The following is a 15,953-nucleotide window of genomic DNA, read 5'->3' as shown; positions in this document are numbered from 1 at the left end:
CCCCTTGTCTGCTGGGTGACCTTGGCCAAGTCACTTCACTTCTCTGTGTCTGTTACCTCATTTATGAAATGAAGATTAAGACTGTGAGCCTCTTGTTGGACGCGGACTGTGTCCAACTTGATCAGCTTGTATCTATCCTATTGCTTAGTACAGTGCCTACCATATGGTAAGCCCTTAACAAATATCACTTTAAAAAATATATAGATGGGAGAGGAAATTGGAAGGAATGTCTTAAAATGTCTTTAGAAAATTGACTGACCTCTCCAAAATGGGTTATCTTTCCCTTGTTTTAACAGTTGTGTTATTTATTAAGGGCCTCCTAGGTGCCAGGTTTACAGTTTCAGCTGCTCTTGCTGAAACTATACTATCTCCCTTTATGTAGCATTGTCAAAATATAGGAGCATTTTCTCCAGGTGCTACTTGTGTGTCAGGATTTCACTGGTGCTTCAACTTTCTTTCTCACCAAGTCTTTACCAGTGTTGCTACCAGAAGCAAAACCATCTCATTTCCTTCCTTTCCTCCTTTTTGGAAAATTCTAATGGGCCTAGAGGCACAAGGTAAGAAGACAAAAGATCAGGCCAGAGAGGGTCTGGCTGTGTTCAAGTGTATCACAGAGTCCTATAACAGATCCTAGGAGCTAGAGGGTTCTAGAGAAGTGATGGAATCAATCCTGCCGAGTGTCCTGAGATGCCTTTCGATTTATGTGAATCCCATTTTCTGCTTCGGTTCGGTCATACCAATCACCAGTGCGTTAACTAAAATTTCCATGTTTGTACCATCACAGAACTGTTCATTCCAAGCCAAGTAGTAGCAATAAGGCTCCTGATCCTCCAACACCAAAAACCACAACAACAAAAGTCTCTTCTGTGAAACCCAAAGTTAAACAGCCAAAGACAAAGGCTGAACCACCACCAAAGAAACGGAAAAAATGGAAAGAAGAATTCTCCTCTTCCCAATCTGATTCATCTCCTGAAGTCCATTCTAGTAGCAGTGATGATGGTGAGTATTATGGACCATCGGTCAGGAGAAAGGAAATGAAGCTAATAAAATGCTACTGAAAGTAGCTATCCTTTTAAATTGTAAATCATTATTTCAGAATCTAAAGCCATTTTTTTCAGAAAATTATCCAAATAAATGGCATAGATAGAAGGTAATTACATAAGTTAATATACTTATATGACCCAAAACAATGTCCTTCCCACTGTCCTACATTGTACTGCAGAGTCCTTGGAGTAACAGTGGATGGCAGCCCTCCTTGAAACACATTTCTAAAATCCACAACTTTTACCTCTGATTACTTTTTCATCCTTGTTTAAATTCAAGCAAGCTGAACTGTTTCCAGAACAGTACTCATTTTTAAGATTTAAGGAAGGAACAGAGTTTTTCTATTAAACATTTAAGAAACAGCATTCTACTAGATACTATAGCCTTGAGCCTACTAGATACTAGAGCCTTGGCCTCTATGAAACTGTCCACAAATAAAATTCTTCTTATGTTTTGTCAGCCTGGTGGTGTGGAAACATCTAATATAGATAGCTTTTACTTCAGAAGAAAGACAAACCAAGCTCTAGGGGATGAAATTGGAATTACTTAAAAACCTGCATAGGGATTCCGATCAGCGCTGCTGGAGCTGCTTGTGATCATTGCGCAAGAAGTAGAACTCTTTGGTATATGCCAAATGACTAGTGGGGCTAAGGGTTTCAGCACCTATAGAGCAATCTTGCCTACTATTAACTTATAACATTGGATATATGTAGTTTAGCTTTTTTTAAAAAGCCTAGCTGAATTCCTTTCATTTTAACAGCCTGTTTAACCACTAGGTGTCACTATCAGTTAACACAAAGTTAACACATTTTAGATACGTTAAATATGAAAATGAATAATGGCATCCATTCAGAGAGGATGAAAAAGGTCAAGATTGCTATAAAACGCTAATTTTACAAGCAGTGCCTTTAATTTTGAATGAAGTTGCCTGGGATATCCAGCAACGATAATGAGCATACATTTCCCCTTGTATTTAAATCTCCAGACTTCATTATTATTACCTAGTAGTACCCACAGAGCAGTATAGTAGATTATCTAAATTACAGAATTAAAGATAGAAGAGAGTCAGGAAAAGGGAGAAAGGAACTTGGAAGGCATTTCCTTGAAACCTGACTGTAAATATTGTACATTCCTTATTGTAGCCTGACCTGTTGATACCTGAAGTAATACATGTAACCACAGGTAAAAGTGTTCAAAAGAGTTTGTGATTATCTTTTAATCTGTTGTATTTAACGATCTCTTCTAGAGACATGCAGTAAATTGCTTGTAATTCAGAAGGAAGCATATTTTGCAATTTACATATTTTTCTGCACATTCATCACTTCTGTATCTTTTTTCACTCAAACTTTTAGCACACCAGATTCTGAGAAAAATATCTCCTTAATACCCTTAAAATCTATGCTAGAGGAAAAAAAAATCCTTCAAAATGAAGTGAAGTGAAATGTTTCATTTCGGCTGAGTGTGCACAATTTAAATTTAGGGGAGATTGAGTAGTCACCTAGTTGATTTGCTCCGTGTCGACCACCCAAGTGGATCATTCAGGCCCCAAAGTGAACTTTTTTTATCCAATTTATTTAGTTGGAGTTGATCCCTCCACTTCAATTGAGTTGTGCTGACCCAGCTGTTCTCACAGCTCAGGACGCATTAGTTGACTCTTTGCTTATAAAATAGGAATCATTGCAAATAAATGTTTTAGATGTCTAAATGCTGAATTCAGTAAAACTTCTTTTGAAATCTCTGTACTTATTTTTTTTAACTACTTGTTTCTGGAATAAAGGCAAATTTAGTATTTTCTATATTTTTCCCAGAATTTGATCCTCCAGCGCCTTTTGTCACACGTTTTTTGAACACAAGAGCTATGAAGGAGACTTTTAAGAGCTATATGGAATTGCTTGTTAGCATTGCCTTAGATCCTGATACAATGCAAGCCTTGGAAAAGAGCAATGGTACAGTATGTTAACACTACTTTCTTTGTAACACTTGAGGATTTCTCCTTGATCATTTGGAAGTATTTGCGACTCAGTATTGTATACTATTTTAATGAACCGCATTTTAATTCAATACAGTGATAATAATAATAATAATGTTGGTATTTGTTAAGCACTTACTATGTGCCAGGCACTGTTCTAAGCGCTGGGTACAAAGCCACATGTTGTCAATTCCCAAACTTAGCTGTACAAAACAGATTTTAGTTTTATGCTTCTCTAACATTCTCAAATATTTACTATTGCAAAAATGCTTGTTTCTATATATAGTATTGAGACAGTGATAGTTTGGGTAATCTAAAAAATTCAGAGGCTTTTGATCATTGAAATAACTATAGACCTTCAGCAGTAATCAGTGCGGGCATGAATTAAGACTCAAATTGCTTAAATGATGTGTTCTGAAGGGAACTAAAATGTACTTTTAAACCAGGATTGGTCTAGTGGGATATTGAAGGGGGGGAAAGCTGAACCACTTTCCAGTTAGTTGCCTTTTGTCCTATTTAATAAGTTTACTTTTTAAAATGTTTGTTTAAATTATTATTTCAAAGAGAATATTAAGATAACTTCTGAAAACTGACAGTTAAGGAAAAAGCCCAGAGACTAGTTGAGTAGAACTGTGAGACCGGAATTGTTTCTCATCAGAATGGTATTTTGCCCCATTCTCCCTCCTTCCTAGATGGCTTTTGTTTTTCCTCCCTCTTCTGTTTGCAAAGAAATCATTCATTGTAAATATTAAGACTCACAACCTAAGAGGTGAGCAAGCTACCCTCAGGATGTAAGTTTGGTCTTTTAGGAGGCTTGCAAACATTCCAGGTTACTGGAGAAATACAATTAAATAAAATATGCTTTTATGCCATAGCTGGGAGCACTCAGTCTAGAGCGTAGAATCTTTGGGGACCCAATAAATACCATTACCATCACCAAGTCTGTTGGTCCTTTCCCAGAGACTATTAGAAAGCTCTCAGCCACATGCTTGTTCACCACAGTCTAGCAGCCTACAGATGCCCGGATCCTCCAAAAGTACCATTTAGGTGACTGAGCTTCCCAGACTATATCTTTCCAATCCTGAGTCAGTGTATGGGGACTTGGTGATTACTTGAGGTTTGGAACGGAAAGCATCATCCCACAAGGGATCCGTTCCAGCCTATAGCATTTTGGTGGAACCTTTTTGGACCAGGTGATACTCTCCAGTCCAGGGAACCGTCTGGACCAAGGAAGTTTAAGAGTGGATGGGGAGGGCAGTGCCTAGATGTTTAAACCGACTTTGGGGAATCTGGGGAGAAGGGAGCAGGTATTACAACCATGGTGCCTCCCTACCCCCCGGTAACACCCCCAAATCCAAGCAGGAGTCCCAGGGGGTGGTCCTCCAGTTTGGGAACCAGCCTCAACATTAAGACCATCAACATTGCTATATTGGGTCAGACAGTAGTCCATCTGGCCCAATAGTCTACCTGACTTTGGCTATAAAGAGTGCTTAGTGAAACAGCCCTCTTTTGACATCCAAGACCAGAGTCATGGATGTACTTTATAACATCTCTGTTTCATCCAATAACTTACTTTGGGTCTTCGTATATGAATCAACCCCTTTTTGAACCTACTAGGCAACTCCAAAACTACTCAAAGGCATAAGAGACCCATTCCCCCAGTGATGCCATATAACAGCTGGTTGGGGATAGGGCAGTTAAATGTTCAGCAAAGTTTCTTGCACCGGCAGAGTCCCCCAAGGAGGTTGTTCCTCTCTGCGGTATGTACCCTAGTCATTTCAGCCATTCAGTGCAACTCCAGAGGTGATTCACCTACACTCCTGGCATATACTTAGGAAGAATTATTTTACTGTGTCAGCTGTTCTCCTAACCCTTTACAATTCTAATAGAAACACCTGGAACTGATCCATCAGTAATAGCTATAAGTGTTAACTGTGTGCAGATGATTAAGTGCTTGGGAGAGTATAATAAATGTAGAAGCCATGATCCCAACCCACACGGAAGTTCCAGTTCATTTAAGATTTTTTGGATGTCATTATTTTCTTAATATCTTACCTGTGGCACACAGTTTCAATAAAGAATATTGTAATGACTATTAAGTAAATTAAAATAATCTAAATAAATAATAAGGAACACAAACTGTGTTACGCCAATATCTAGGTCCACAGATTGTTAATTTTTCTTAACCACTTCCCTAATCTTCAATATTTCTTCTCTGTCAGTTTTTCAGAAGCCATCAAGTGACCAAAAAGAAGATAACTTGTTCATGCTACTTGCTTCTGAGAATTATTTCCATCCTTCCTCAGCCTATTCCTGAAAGCTAGCCTATTTCTATATGATCAAAATAGTTTTTGTTAGAATTGAACATAATCAGTCAGTGGTATTTATTGAGTGCCTCCTGTGTGCAGAGCACTATACTGAGCGCTTGGGAGAATACAGTGCAACAGAGTTGATAGAGATGTTCTTTGTCCGCAACGAGCTTACAGTCTAGAGGGAAGCACTTCATTTTTTTCTAAAAGCATTGACTAGGGAAAAATAAGTTCTTGAATTCCTTTGTTCTTTTCAGTACAGCAAATTTTTATATTTCAGATGAGCTGCTTTTGCCTCACATGAAAAAAATTGATGGCATGCTGAATGACAACAGGAAAAGGCTTCTTTCGAAGTTACATTTGGATCAGTCATTAAAGGTATTTCTTTTGAACCTTACTTATTATTCATCATCAGAAGTCCTATATCTTTCCTACACTAAGAATTCAATTTCCCTATCACTAGTTATCTTCTGTTGGTGTTGGTTATTATTCTTAATATAAAAGAAGCTTTTTGCTTTCATATAGCAATGTCTGTCTCATTCCTTAAGCTTTCACATTCATCTAGCTTTTTGCTTATTTTGTAAATATCCCAACTCTCCCCATTTATCAGTGTTTAAAATCAAATTCATATCACCTGAATGCTCAAGAAACTCTTTCCTGGAATCTTTTGCCTTACTTGGAGTGCAACAATTCAGTTTCCATCAGGTAGGCTTAAGCTTTTTAACAGCTTGCAGTTTGTAAAGATTCCCATTGTTTGACTGTCTTTTTTTTGGTCAGGCTATTTTCCAGCCAAGGCAAAATTGATTCTGGCATGACAGGTGATATTTACAATTACAGTGATAGAACTGCTCTCCTACTTTACAAATTGTAAGTTAGCTTTTATGTCTGATTTAACGCTGAGAAACAGCGTGGCACAGTGGAAAGAGCCCGGGCTTGGGAGTCAGAGTTCATGGGTTCGAATTCCGGCTCCGTCGCTTGCCAGCTGTGTGACTTTGGGCAAGTCACTTCACTTCTCCGTGCCTCAGTTACCTCATCTGTAAAATGGGGATTAAGACTGTGAGCCCCACGTGGGACAACCTGATTCCCCTGTGTCTACCCCAGCGCTTAGAACAGTGCTTTGCACATAGTAAGCGCTTAACAAATACCGCCATTTATTTAACCTAAAGCACAGTACAAAAAATCACTAGTCTCAAGTCTAGTAATTTATATTTCACACTAAGACCACGTCTGCAGTTTAAGAAGATCTAAAATGATCATGACCTAGAGTAACAGTTTGAATACATATGCTCATGATTTGAATTAATTTCTAAAGTAAAACCTCTCTCATTTCTCTCATGCCCCCCGGCTACAAGAGTAGGGTTTGAAAAGTCCTCTATAGGGAGTTGAGCCTGAGCGGGGCTTCTCCGTGACTAAAATCTCCAGAGAAAGTGAATCCAACAGGCAGTAGCTGATTCTTGCAAATTATTGCTGTATCGTGTGTGGCATAGACAGTACTTTGACTGGGGCAAGAAGTCAACCTACTTGTCAGGGATTGGGAAAAACCATCCAACTTCTCTCTTCTCTCACTTATTTTATCTGTTGTTTATGATATCTGTTAAACTCTCACTATGTGCCAGGCACTGTTCTAAGGGGTGGGGTAGATATAAAGTAATTAGATTGGACCCAGTGCATGTCCCATATGGGGCTCACAGTCTAAATCTCCGTTAAATCTCCATTTTACAGATGAGGTAACAGAGACACAGAGAAGTTAAGTGACTTGCCATGATCACAGAGCAGAGCAGATTAGTAGCCAGGTCCTCTGACTCCCGGGCCCATGCTCTATCTACAAAGCCTAAGAGATCAGTGAATTTGCATACTGCAGTTCTGCTAGCACTTTAATGTAGAGGCACTGGTTCAAGGAAAGATAAGCCTATTCAATCAGTAAATACATTGTATCTTAAAGTCTTTAATTTTCTTACTATTTACCCACGTGCAAATTTCTCACATAACATAAAATGACACAGCATTGATTTTTAAATTGTAATCAGTGTTGTATATTTGCCTAAAAGCAAGAAAATAAATTGAAGTAAATCAGCAGTTATTACCTCAGGTGGTTAAGTCTACATATGTTTAGGCCCATAATTTTAACACTAACAATTTTAACAATATTGACTTGACTTTTTATGGTAATATCAACAAATCAGCTTACCTAACATTGTAGGTGAAACATGAAATTTAGATATTTTAGCCCCTCTTTTCTCCATGGAAGTTGTTTTCTCCATCGATGTTCAAAGGTCCCTGGAAGTGGTGATGATTGGTTCCTTTTCTTCTGGATTCTGTGTGATTCAGTGTCCTGGGTTTATTGAAGAGGTGGATGGTTTGTAATATGCCCTTTTGTCTCCTAGCACTTTTATTTAATATCTTCAGGTTTAGGATGAGCAACCAACCTTAGTTCTACTCTCATTTGCAGTTGAAAGAATGAATTCTCAGTCAGAGATGAGTATTGTAGAAATAAAAAGCATCCAAACATGAAAAATTAGGTTTCATAGGGAAAGCAGGAACACTTACTTGGAAGAAAAGAAATTGAATAGATGCTAGCAGATTCTAGTTGCTGGCTCAGCAAGTCAACTCTAGCAACTGATGAAAACATCCCAAATAATCTCATTGTTTCTTGCCGATGAAACTTATATAGTTTCTTCCCTCAGTCCTTACTAAAAGGAAAAGAAAGTTATCAGTTATAAAAATGTCAATTATGCACATTCTATTTCAGGGCCACTGTACCAGGTGCTTGGGAATACTGCAAGACTCTGGATAAGAGTGTCCTTGAATTGTGAAACTGTTTATTTAAAATTACAGTCTATCAGCTTTCCACTATAAAAGACACATTTTCTCATTTGGAACATTTTAACTCTTTGTTCTGACCGTAGTGAGAACTTGGTTTTCCTGAACTTCTTGGTCTGTTGGTTTTGTTGTATAGGAAAAGGTTTTTAAATAAAGGTAAAGCAGCAGGTAATTTTATTTAAGAAAATCTTTCTGAATTATGAAGATAAATAACAAAGTAAGAGCATTATAAAATTGATACTTTCATTAGAAAGTGAGATTTAAATAGGCAGGAGTGGCAACTGAAAGTTTGATTTGAACCACTTACTTTGCCAATAAAGAGAAACAACCCATTCTTTTCTAGTTCTCCAAGTTTTCTAGCTCTCCAGATTTCTAACAAGATATATATTCTGTACCTCAGTGACCTCATATGTAAAATGGGGATTAAGACTGAGGGCCCCATAAGGGACAGGGACTGCATCCAACCTAATTACCTTGTATCCACCCCAGTGCTTAGTACAGTGCCTGGTACACAGTAAGTACATAGCAAACACCACAATTATTGTAAATTAGAAACTACAAAGTTTTGAAAGTAGATATATAATTTGCTTTAAAAAATAATGGTACGTTTAATTCTGATACAGTTCATTTATTTTTCCATCCTGTTTTAAGACTGCTTTGGAAAGTTTTCCTGAACTGACAGTAATTACTCGTGAATCTAAAGCAAAGAATGGGGGATCTGCAGTTCCTAAAATCAAAGTGAACGGCAAAACTTATAACAAAAAAACCTTGAGGACTTCAAAGGCAACTACTAAATCAGCACAGGTAAGTATATAAAGATTAATCAGAATGCTTTCACATATTGTTTTCCAATCTTAAATTAGAAAATCAGGACTTCTTTTGTGATGAAGTTGAAGGAATCAACTCTGAAATCTCTTATATTCACTTTCTTTACTACAACTTGGACTTCAGAACAAAGACTGTTATCATGTTTGTACTTCATCTTTATTCCAGATGTAACTGTCCACTTGAAGAAACCCACAAGGAAGGATTACTATTAAAGTTGAAATTCATCCAAATTGATCACACTTTTTCATTACTTTCAGTAAAAGTACTTTTTTTCTTATCTGTAGGAGTTTGCTGTAGATCCAGAAAAAATACAGATGTATTCATTATATCATTCACTCCATCATTACAAGTACCACATTTATCTGATCTGCAAAGAGGAGGTGAGTATGAGTGTTTAAAATGCCCTACATTGTATATTTGTTTTTAAAAAAGCGACATGGGCCAAGGAATTTGTCCTCTTCCCAAATAAAATGATACTCCTAGTTGCATTTCTTTCAAATTCATATTTGCCCCCCCCCCAAAAAAACTTTTCTGCTTTCAGCAGTCACTGCCACCCTTTCTGCATATAAACTATCAATTTGGGGTAAAGATTGAAGTATTTCTATGTGCAATGCTATCTTTTTGTTTAGCATCCTATACCTCTGCTTGACCTCAGTGAAGTTGGACTGCTGCTAACAGTCCCAGGTTATTAACGTTGATATTACATTCAAAGCACTTTGTACAGTACATGCTCAGTAAATACCATTGATTGATACTCCATTCAGTTGAATCTTTGAAAAATCTTTTCCACCCATTCTTTGTACAATGGCTCTTCTTAGGTTCACTCTGATTCCAATTTATTCATTCATTCAATTATATTTTTTGAGCCCTTACTATGTGCAAAGCACTATACTAAGCACTTGGGAGAGTATAATGTAAGATCAAACACATTCCCTGCCCACAGTCTAGAGGGGGAGAGAGACATTAACATAAATAAATGACAGATATATACATATGTGCTGTGGGGTTGGGAGGGAGGATGAGTAAAGGGAGCACGTAAGGGTGATGCAGAAGGGAGTGGGAGAAGAGAGGAGGGCTTAGTCAGGGAGGGCTTCTGGGAGGAGATGGGCCTTCAATAAAGCTTTAATGTTGGGGAGAGCAATTATCTGCCTGATATGAGGAGGATGTTCCAGGCCAGAGGTAGGATGTGGGCGAGAGGTCGGCGGCGAGATAGACGAGATCGAGGTATAGTGAGAAGGTTAGCATTAGAGGAACTAAATGTGTGGGCTGAGTTGTAGTAGGAGAATAGCGAGGTGAGGTAGGAGGGGGCAAGGTGATTAAATGGTTTAAAGCTGATGGTGAGGAGTTTTTGTTTGATTTGGAGGTGGATGGGCAACCACTGGAATTTCTTGAGGACTGGGAAAACATGTCCTGAATGTTTCTGTAGAAAAATGATGCGGTCAGCAGAATGGGGTATGGACGGGAGTGGGAAGAGACAGGAGGCAGGGAGGTCAGCGAGGAGACCGATGTAATAATCAAGGCAGGGTAGGATAAGTGCTCACATTAATGTGGTGGTAGTTTGGAGAGGAAGGGGCAGATTTTGTCTGTTGTAGGAATTTAGGAGACCGATGTATCCCAGTTTTGTCCCATGGCCAGCACAGAGCAGCAGATCTGCAACCAACATATCTTTGATGCCGGTGGAATATATCTTTGGAAATCCTACTGCTTTTTGATGTTGCAAATAAAAATTGTTCAGAAGCTGCATGGAATAGGCCGAGACCTTGTACCTTGCATCTACCCCAGTGCTTAGTTCAGTGCTTGGCACACAGCACATAAATGCACAGTTATTATCTATTCAGGATGTGGAGTAGAAGTAATTATTGCCTATGTGCAACTCAGACTTGGGTCAGATCAAATTATCTTTTGTGGAACTATGGATGTGGTGCTAAAATGACTCTGGATTTTGGACATGACAATGAAAGTATGAGGAGCGGCATGGGCTAGTGGAAGGAGCACAGGCCTGGGAATCAGAGGACCGGGGTCTAATCCCATTCTGCCACCTGCCTTCTGGTTGATCTTGGGCAAGTCATATAGTTTCTCTAAGCCTCAGTGGTGCATGAGAAATGCTATTAAACAAATGAGATTGGTAGAAATCTGCAAAAAATTCAGGTGTAGCCATTAAGAAGGCACTGTATTCTACATAATTTGAATAATTCTGCCACTTTTCCTGATTGGCACGGAAATATATTTTGTTTTGCTGGTGTGGAGTCTTAGTGTAGAATCCTAAAAAAGATAAACGGCATTTCTGGGCTGGCATGGTGGCCTCTCTGCTGACAGGATTCCATTTTCTTCACTGCTGGGGGAAAGCATAGTAGTTTCCATATGAAAGCAAGCATGTCCTGTAATGGTGGGTGAACACACCTTAAAAATGGAAAAATATGCCCTTGAGATTGTGAAGATTAACTACATATTACAGCCCTTAGTATATTCTAATATGTGTTTTTAAAATCTTTTTTTAGATTTCTTCTGTGCAGAAAAAAAATGAAGATCTAGGACAGGAAGAGATTGTACAGCTCTGTATGAAAAACCTAAAATGGGTGGAAGATCTTTTTGAAAAGTTTGGTGAACTATTAAATCATGTGCAACAGAAGTGTTCATGAAAATATTTTCCCCAGTGATTTTTTTTTCTACAGCACTCATGTGATAAAGAAAAAAAATAGAGAGAAGGATCCCAATTCCAGAGGAAGCCAGACCAACGTCTTGTTTGCTCTAGATGAGCTTCTCTTGAGGAAGTTGTGCTGTGACCTGTGCTATGGGAGAGTGAACCTGCCAAGGAAGTTTGTCCTTTGCAGATGGACTTGTTACCACATTTTTAACCTGAGGAATGATTTTTCTATTTTGTAAACTGTTGAGTAACTTAGTTATTTTCAGAAATGGTTTTTGACAAATGATACAGCATGCACTAAGTATAATTTTCTTTATTACTATAGAGATAACACTTAAATACCTTGATTTTTTTTTTCTGCCTCTGGCTAAACACCAGAAAGAATAACGAGGGTAGAGGTAAGCATATATTTGCATTTGTCTGGCCATCAAATCAAGAGTATTGTACATTTTGTAAACAGAGCTGGTGTGCCGTCACATTCTGTAAGAGAATCTTGCCATCCTAAAATTCAGAAATTACATTCTGCTTTATGGACTCCTTTTACTATTAACATGTTCAGGAAACTGAATGTGGAATTGGTGCAATCCTATGACTGCTTTTTGTGTCAAATTATATTGTAATGAAAAAAACAATGACCTATTTTCCCTGTTTTGAAAAAAAGTATTTTCCTTTATACTGTGTTTTTTCTTTGGAAAAAAATTCAATTGTACATTTTATCTCGCTAATAGTTGTATTTTTCACAGAGAAAATATTGTGGTTAAAATTATGTTTCATGTATCTTTGTAATACACTTTTCATTGTTTTCAGTCAATCCTTTTCATTTATATGTTGATTTTCCATATATCTTGAGGTAACCATTTGTCTATCCAGGTTTGCGTCAGTGTTAACCAGTATACGCATTCAGTACTAGCTTAGTTTTGCTTAATAGGTGTAGTTGTGTTAGACACTGCAGTTATTTTCTGATACACGAAAATAAATTTCTTACTAAACTAGCACTTGATTAACTGATTTGTTAAAAGGTAAAGTAATTACATTTTTACTTTCTGGATAACAAAACTTGACAATTGAGTAGCTTGTGTGCAGTGTTGAACACAGCTTACATTAACTCTTAGAACTGGAAGTGGTGGATGACTTCTCTCCTTTGGTGCCTTTCCAACCTTGATCCATGCTTTCGGAGCTTTCTTTAGTTTCCTAACAGCTGGCAGTTCAAGTTGTTCTGCTCAGACAGTGAATGTACTAGGTTCTACCCAATCGTGTGTTTTATTTACATTTGCCAACAAGATGCCTTATTTGTTTGGAAAAAAAGACTTTCTAGAGTCCTTCAAAAATGCCCTTTTTTTAGGATCTTAATGGAATTGTCAACTGTCATGCTTTTGTTTGTCATTTTAACCACCATTCAGTGCCTTAATTCCAGTCAAGAAAGCAGTGTTAATGCTCAATGCCCAAATAAGACATGCTTGTGTGGACATTGCCAATGTCTTCATTTTGAGTTAATGGTCTAATTTGTTATGTAAAGCTTCATTAAGTGTGGTGAAGAGGTGAATAAGGTGAATAATCATATCGAGTGGGAAAACATTGAGGAAAAATGTTCAACCCTGCGTACCCAGCGCTTAGAACAGTGCTTGACAAATAGTAAGTGGTTAACAAATACCATTAAGAAAAAAATATCTGGGTCAGAGTTGAGGTAGTATACTTGTTTCTGATGGTTATCTTGTCAAAAGCAATAATCCTTTAATGCTGGTATACATTAGTAGGCACAAGATACTTAACCGTGGAAATTTTATAGCCAGGTAATATTCCCCCTTTTTAAATACTTGCTCAGGTAGCTTCGTACCCTGAGGATAGTACACTGTGCAATTGCCAGACTTGACTTTCATGGGAGCCCAGATGTGGGAGGGACGGATGGGTAAAGGCGGCAGCGTCGGCAGCGGAATTTACATGAAGTGGAGGAGAAAGGTCCAAGGCAGCCGCCAGGTCTCTTCCAGCGTCGCCTCAGGCTCTGAGCGGGCACTGCAGTCAGACCTGGACACTCTCAACCCCATGAAAGGGAGAGTGGAGAAAGGAAGGCTGCGGAACTTTTAGATTGAGAAACTGGCAGGCACTAACAACGGGATGGGTAGGGAACGTGTCTTCCAACTCTGTTACATTGTAACGCTCCCAAGTGCTCAGTATAGTTCTTGGCACACAGTAAGGGCTCAATAAATACGATTGATGTGTTTGACTGCAGCTGGGGCAAAGATAGCACCCCAGGTAATCCCACCCCTCCCAGTCAGCCTATCCATCACTAACCAATTGCCCATTTGTTCTCTCTCTAGCCTTCCTAGGCTTGGTCTTGCCAATTTCGGACGGAACTAACTTGTATCACTCTCAGATTGGAAGGGTGAGAATTACGTTGTAGAAATACAAAATTCTATAGTAAGTTAACCCATTCACCCACCGTAAACCTTTCAGTTAAAAAAAAAATCCTATTTGCCTTTAAGAAGAAACATTAGTTACCTTGGTTACAGTGAAATAGCTATCAAACTAGTAGCCATAATTTCATCCTTCTTCTGTTCAATTGGCGAAAAAGGTGGTTCCTTTTTTTAGTTTAAATGAATGAACTGTTTTCCTGCAGAAAAACTAACCTACTTTTTCATTTTAGTTCTGTAAATTGAACTTTTGGCCATATAAAAAGCCTTCAAGCTCTTAAAGGTGGACTCCACTCTCCAAATATAAATGAACACTGGGAACTGGCATTATAATGCTATCATAAATTGCCTATAGCACAAGAAAAATTAAAGTTTTCCACTCAGAGAGGAAAGGTGGGAGTTTTTTGATGGCTGTAAAGATATTCTTCCATTGCAGTTACTCAGAGACATTGCTAAGATCCAAAGGCATTCAACCCTATAAGCTCCTTGGACTCTGAAATTGTGTCTCCAGCATCCATTGTATTCTCTCAAGCGTGGGGTACAGTGGTCTGCGCACAGTAAGTATTCAGAAAATACAGTTGATTGATTAGTCCAATAGAATGGTGGTCCTAAAATGGGATTGCTGAAAGTGAAGGGTGTTAAAGAAGAAAGCCACATGTCATTCCAACGGACAATATTTTTGTGACACACACAGCTCAAGAAAAACTGCAAAAAAATCTTTTTTTTTCCCCTATTTCAGATATCTGGTTGGAGAAGAACTTTTTTGTTTTAAATTTCTCACTAAAGCCCAGTCTCCCTTATCTTGATCCTGCGGTGAAGTGTTAACCCCTTAGAGTGTACTAATCTGACGCCAATAACAATTCACCATTATTTTTTCATTGCAAGATCAAGTAGGAAGCCCTGGGAAGAAGGAAAGCCTTTTTAAACATTTCAATGTTAGCAATATTTTTAAAAAATTGTAAAATCAAAGTGAAAATTCAAGGACTCATGTTTTAAGATTGCTTTCAAAGTTTGCCTCGACATGAAAAGGTTTCTCGTGAAATATGCATTTTTCTGAAAAAGCTACATTCCAATCTGCAGCTTCCAAGATCTGCCCGGATAGAGCATCAGGGTTGAAGCTATAGTTACCCTGAAAATTGCATTAAATGGTCAGAGTTCTAGAAATTGTATGTATTTGAATGTTTAGAATGATCTCTTTCATCCGTTTTCCAAGAAGTGCTTTTCATCGAAAAGATTTCAAATAGAATTGACAAAACCCAGGATAATTGCTTCCAATGGTGTTGATGGCACTTGACACTTAGCCGCACAACGCACCTAGCTGTGCACTGTTGCACAACGTACACCATGTTGTATCATTGTTAACTAATGCATGTTTCTGCATATCACCTTTATACGTGATGACAATAATTGAAAATAAAGATACTAGACACCTTATGCATTTTTAGGCCAGAATTTCAAGAGGTCCATAATACAATGTACGGAAATGTGAAAGGACAGTTTTGTATAATATTCATTTGATGTTACTAACTAAATCCATTAAAAAAGAAAACACTTTTTAAACAAACTCAGTGGTTTGGGGTTTTTTTTCCTTTTTTTACTGAACAAAAATGCTATCCTATTAAGAAGGAACTACAAATTTTAACTTGGAATTTGGAAAACACTGAGTTGACAGAATACAACTTAAGCTGTCCTGTCTCCAGCACCACCAGCTTACTATGTCCAAAGCTGAATTCGTCTTCCTTCTTAAATCCTCTTTAACTCCCGGCTTCCCCATCAGTTAGAAACAGGTCCATCCTCCCTCTCTGAAGCTGCAACCCTGGCATTCTTGTCTTCACCTACTCCAACCCCCATATTTAGCCTGCTACCAAATCTTCCCACTTTTATTCCACGGTTCCAGCATCCCCCTCCACGCCTGCCTCTCTATCTAAACA

General features: G+C 38.2%; 1 protein-coding gene and 1 long non-coding RNA gene across 7 annotated transcripts in view; one reads left to right on the top strand and one right to left on the bottom strand.

The window, feature by feature from the left end:
• The window catches only part of LOC114810228, a 33,511-nt gene extending 25,496 nt beyond the window's left edge, over nucleotides 1–8,015 (bottom strand). Inside the window, exon 1 of the long non-coding RNA XR_003757953.2 lies at nucleotides 7,511–8,015. This is a non-coding gene — a long non-coding RNA (uncharacterized LOC114810228). The remainder of the gene's footprint in view (nucleotides 1–7,510) is intronic.
• Nucleotides 1–15,586, top strand: part of QSER1 (glutamine and serine rich 1) — a 68,775-nt gene extending 53,189 nt beyond the window's left edge. For all 6 annotated transcript variants that reach the window (XM_029061163.2, XM_039911468.1, XM_007659256.4 and 3 more), the window contains 6 exons: nucleotides 785–999; nucleotides 2,853–2,990; nucleotides 5,603–5,700; nucleotides 8,794–8,946; nucleotides 9,255–9,350; nucleotides 11,469–15,586. In XM_029061163.2, the coding sequence (XP_028916996.1) occupies nucleotides 785–999; nucleotides 2,853–2,990; nucleotides 5,603–5,700; nucleotides 8,794–8,946; nucleotides 9,255–9,350; nucleotides 11,469–11,609 (841 nt within the window). In that variant the 3' untranslated portion in view covers nucleotides 11,610–15,586. The remainder of the gene's footprint in view (nucleotides 1–784; nucleotides 1,000–2,852; nucleotides 2,991–5,602; nucleotides 5,701–8,793; nucleotides 8,947–9,254; nucleotides 9,351–11,468) is intronic.
• The last annotated feature ends 367 nt before the right edge of the window (nucleotides 15,587–15,953 follow it).

Source organism: Ornithorhynchus anatinus, chromosome 3 (genome assembly GCF_004115215.2).
Source record: "Ornithorhynchus anatinus isolate Pmale09 chromosome 3, mOrnAna1.pri.v4, whole genome shotgun sequence".
NCBI lineage: Eukaryota > Metazoa > Chordata > Mammalia > Monotremata > Ornithorhynchidae > Ornithorhynchus > Ornithorhynchus anatinus.
Note: the sequence above shows the minus strand (reverse complement) of the source record. Positions and strands in the feature narration are given on the sequence as shown.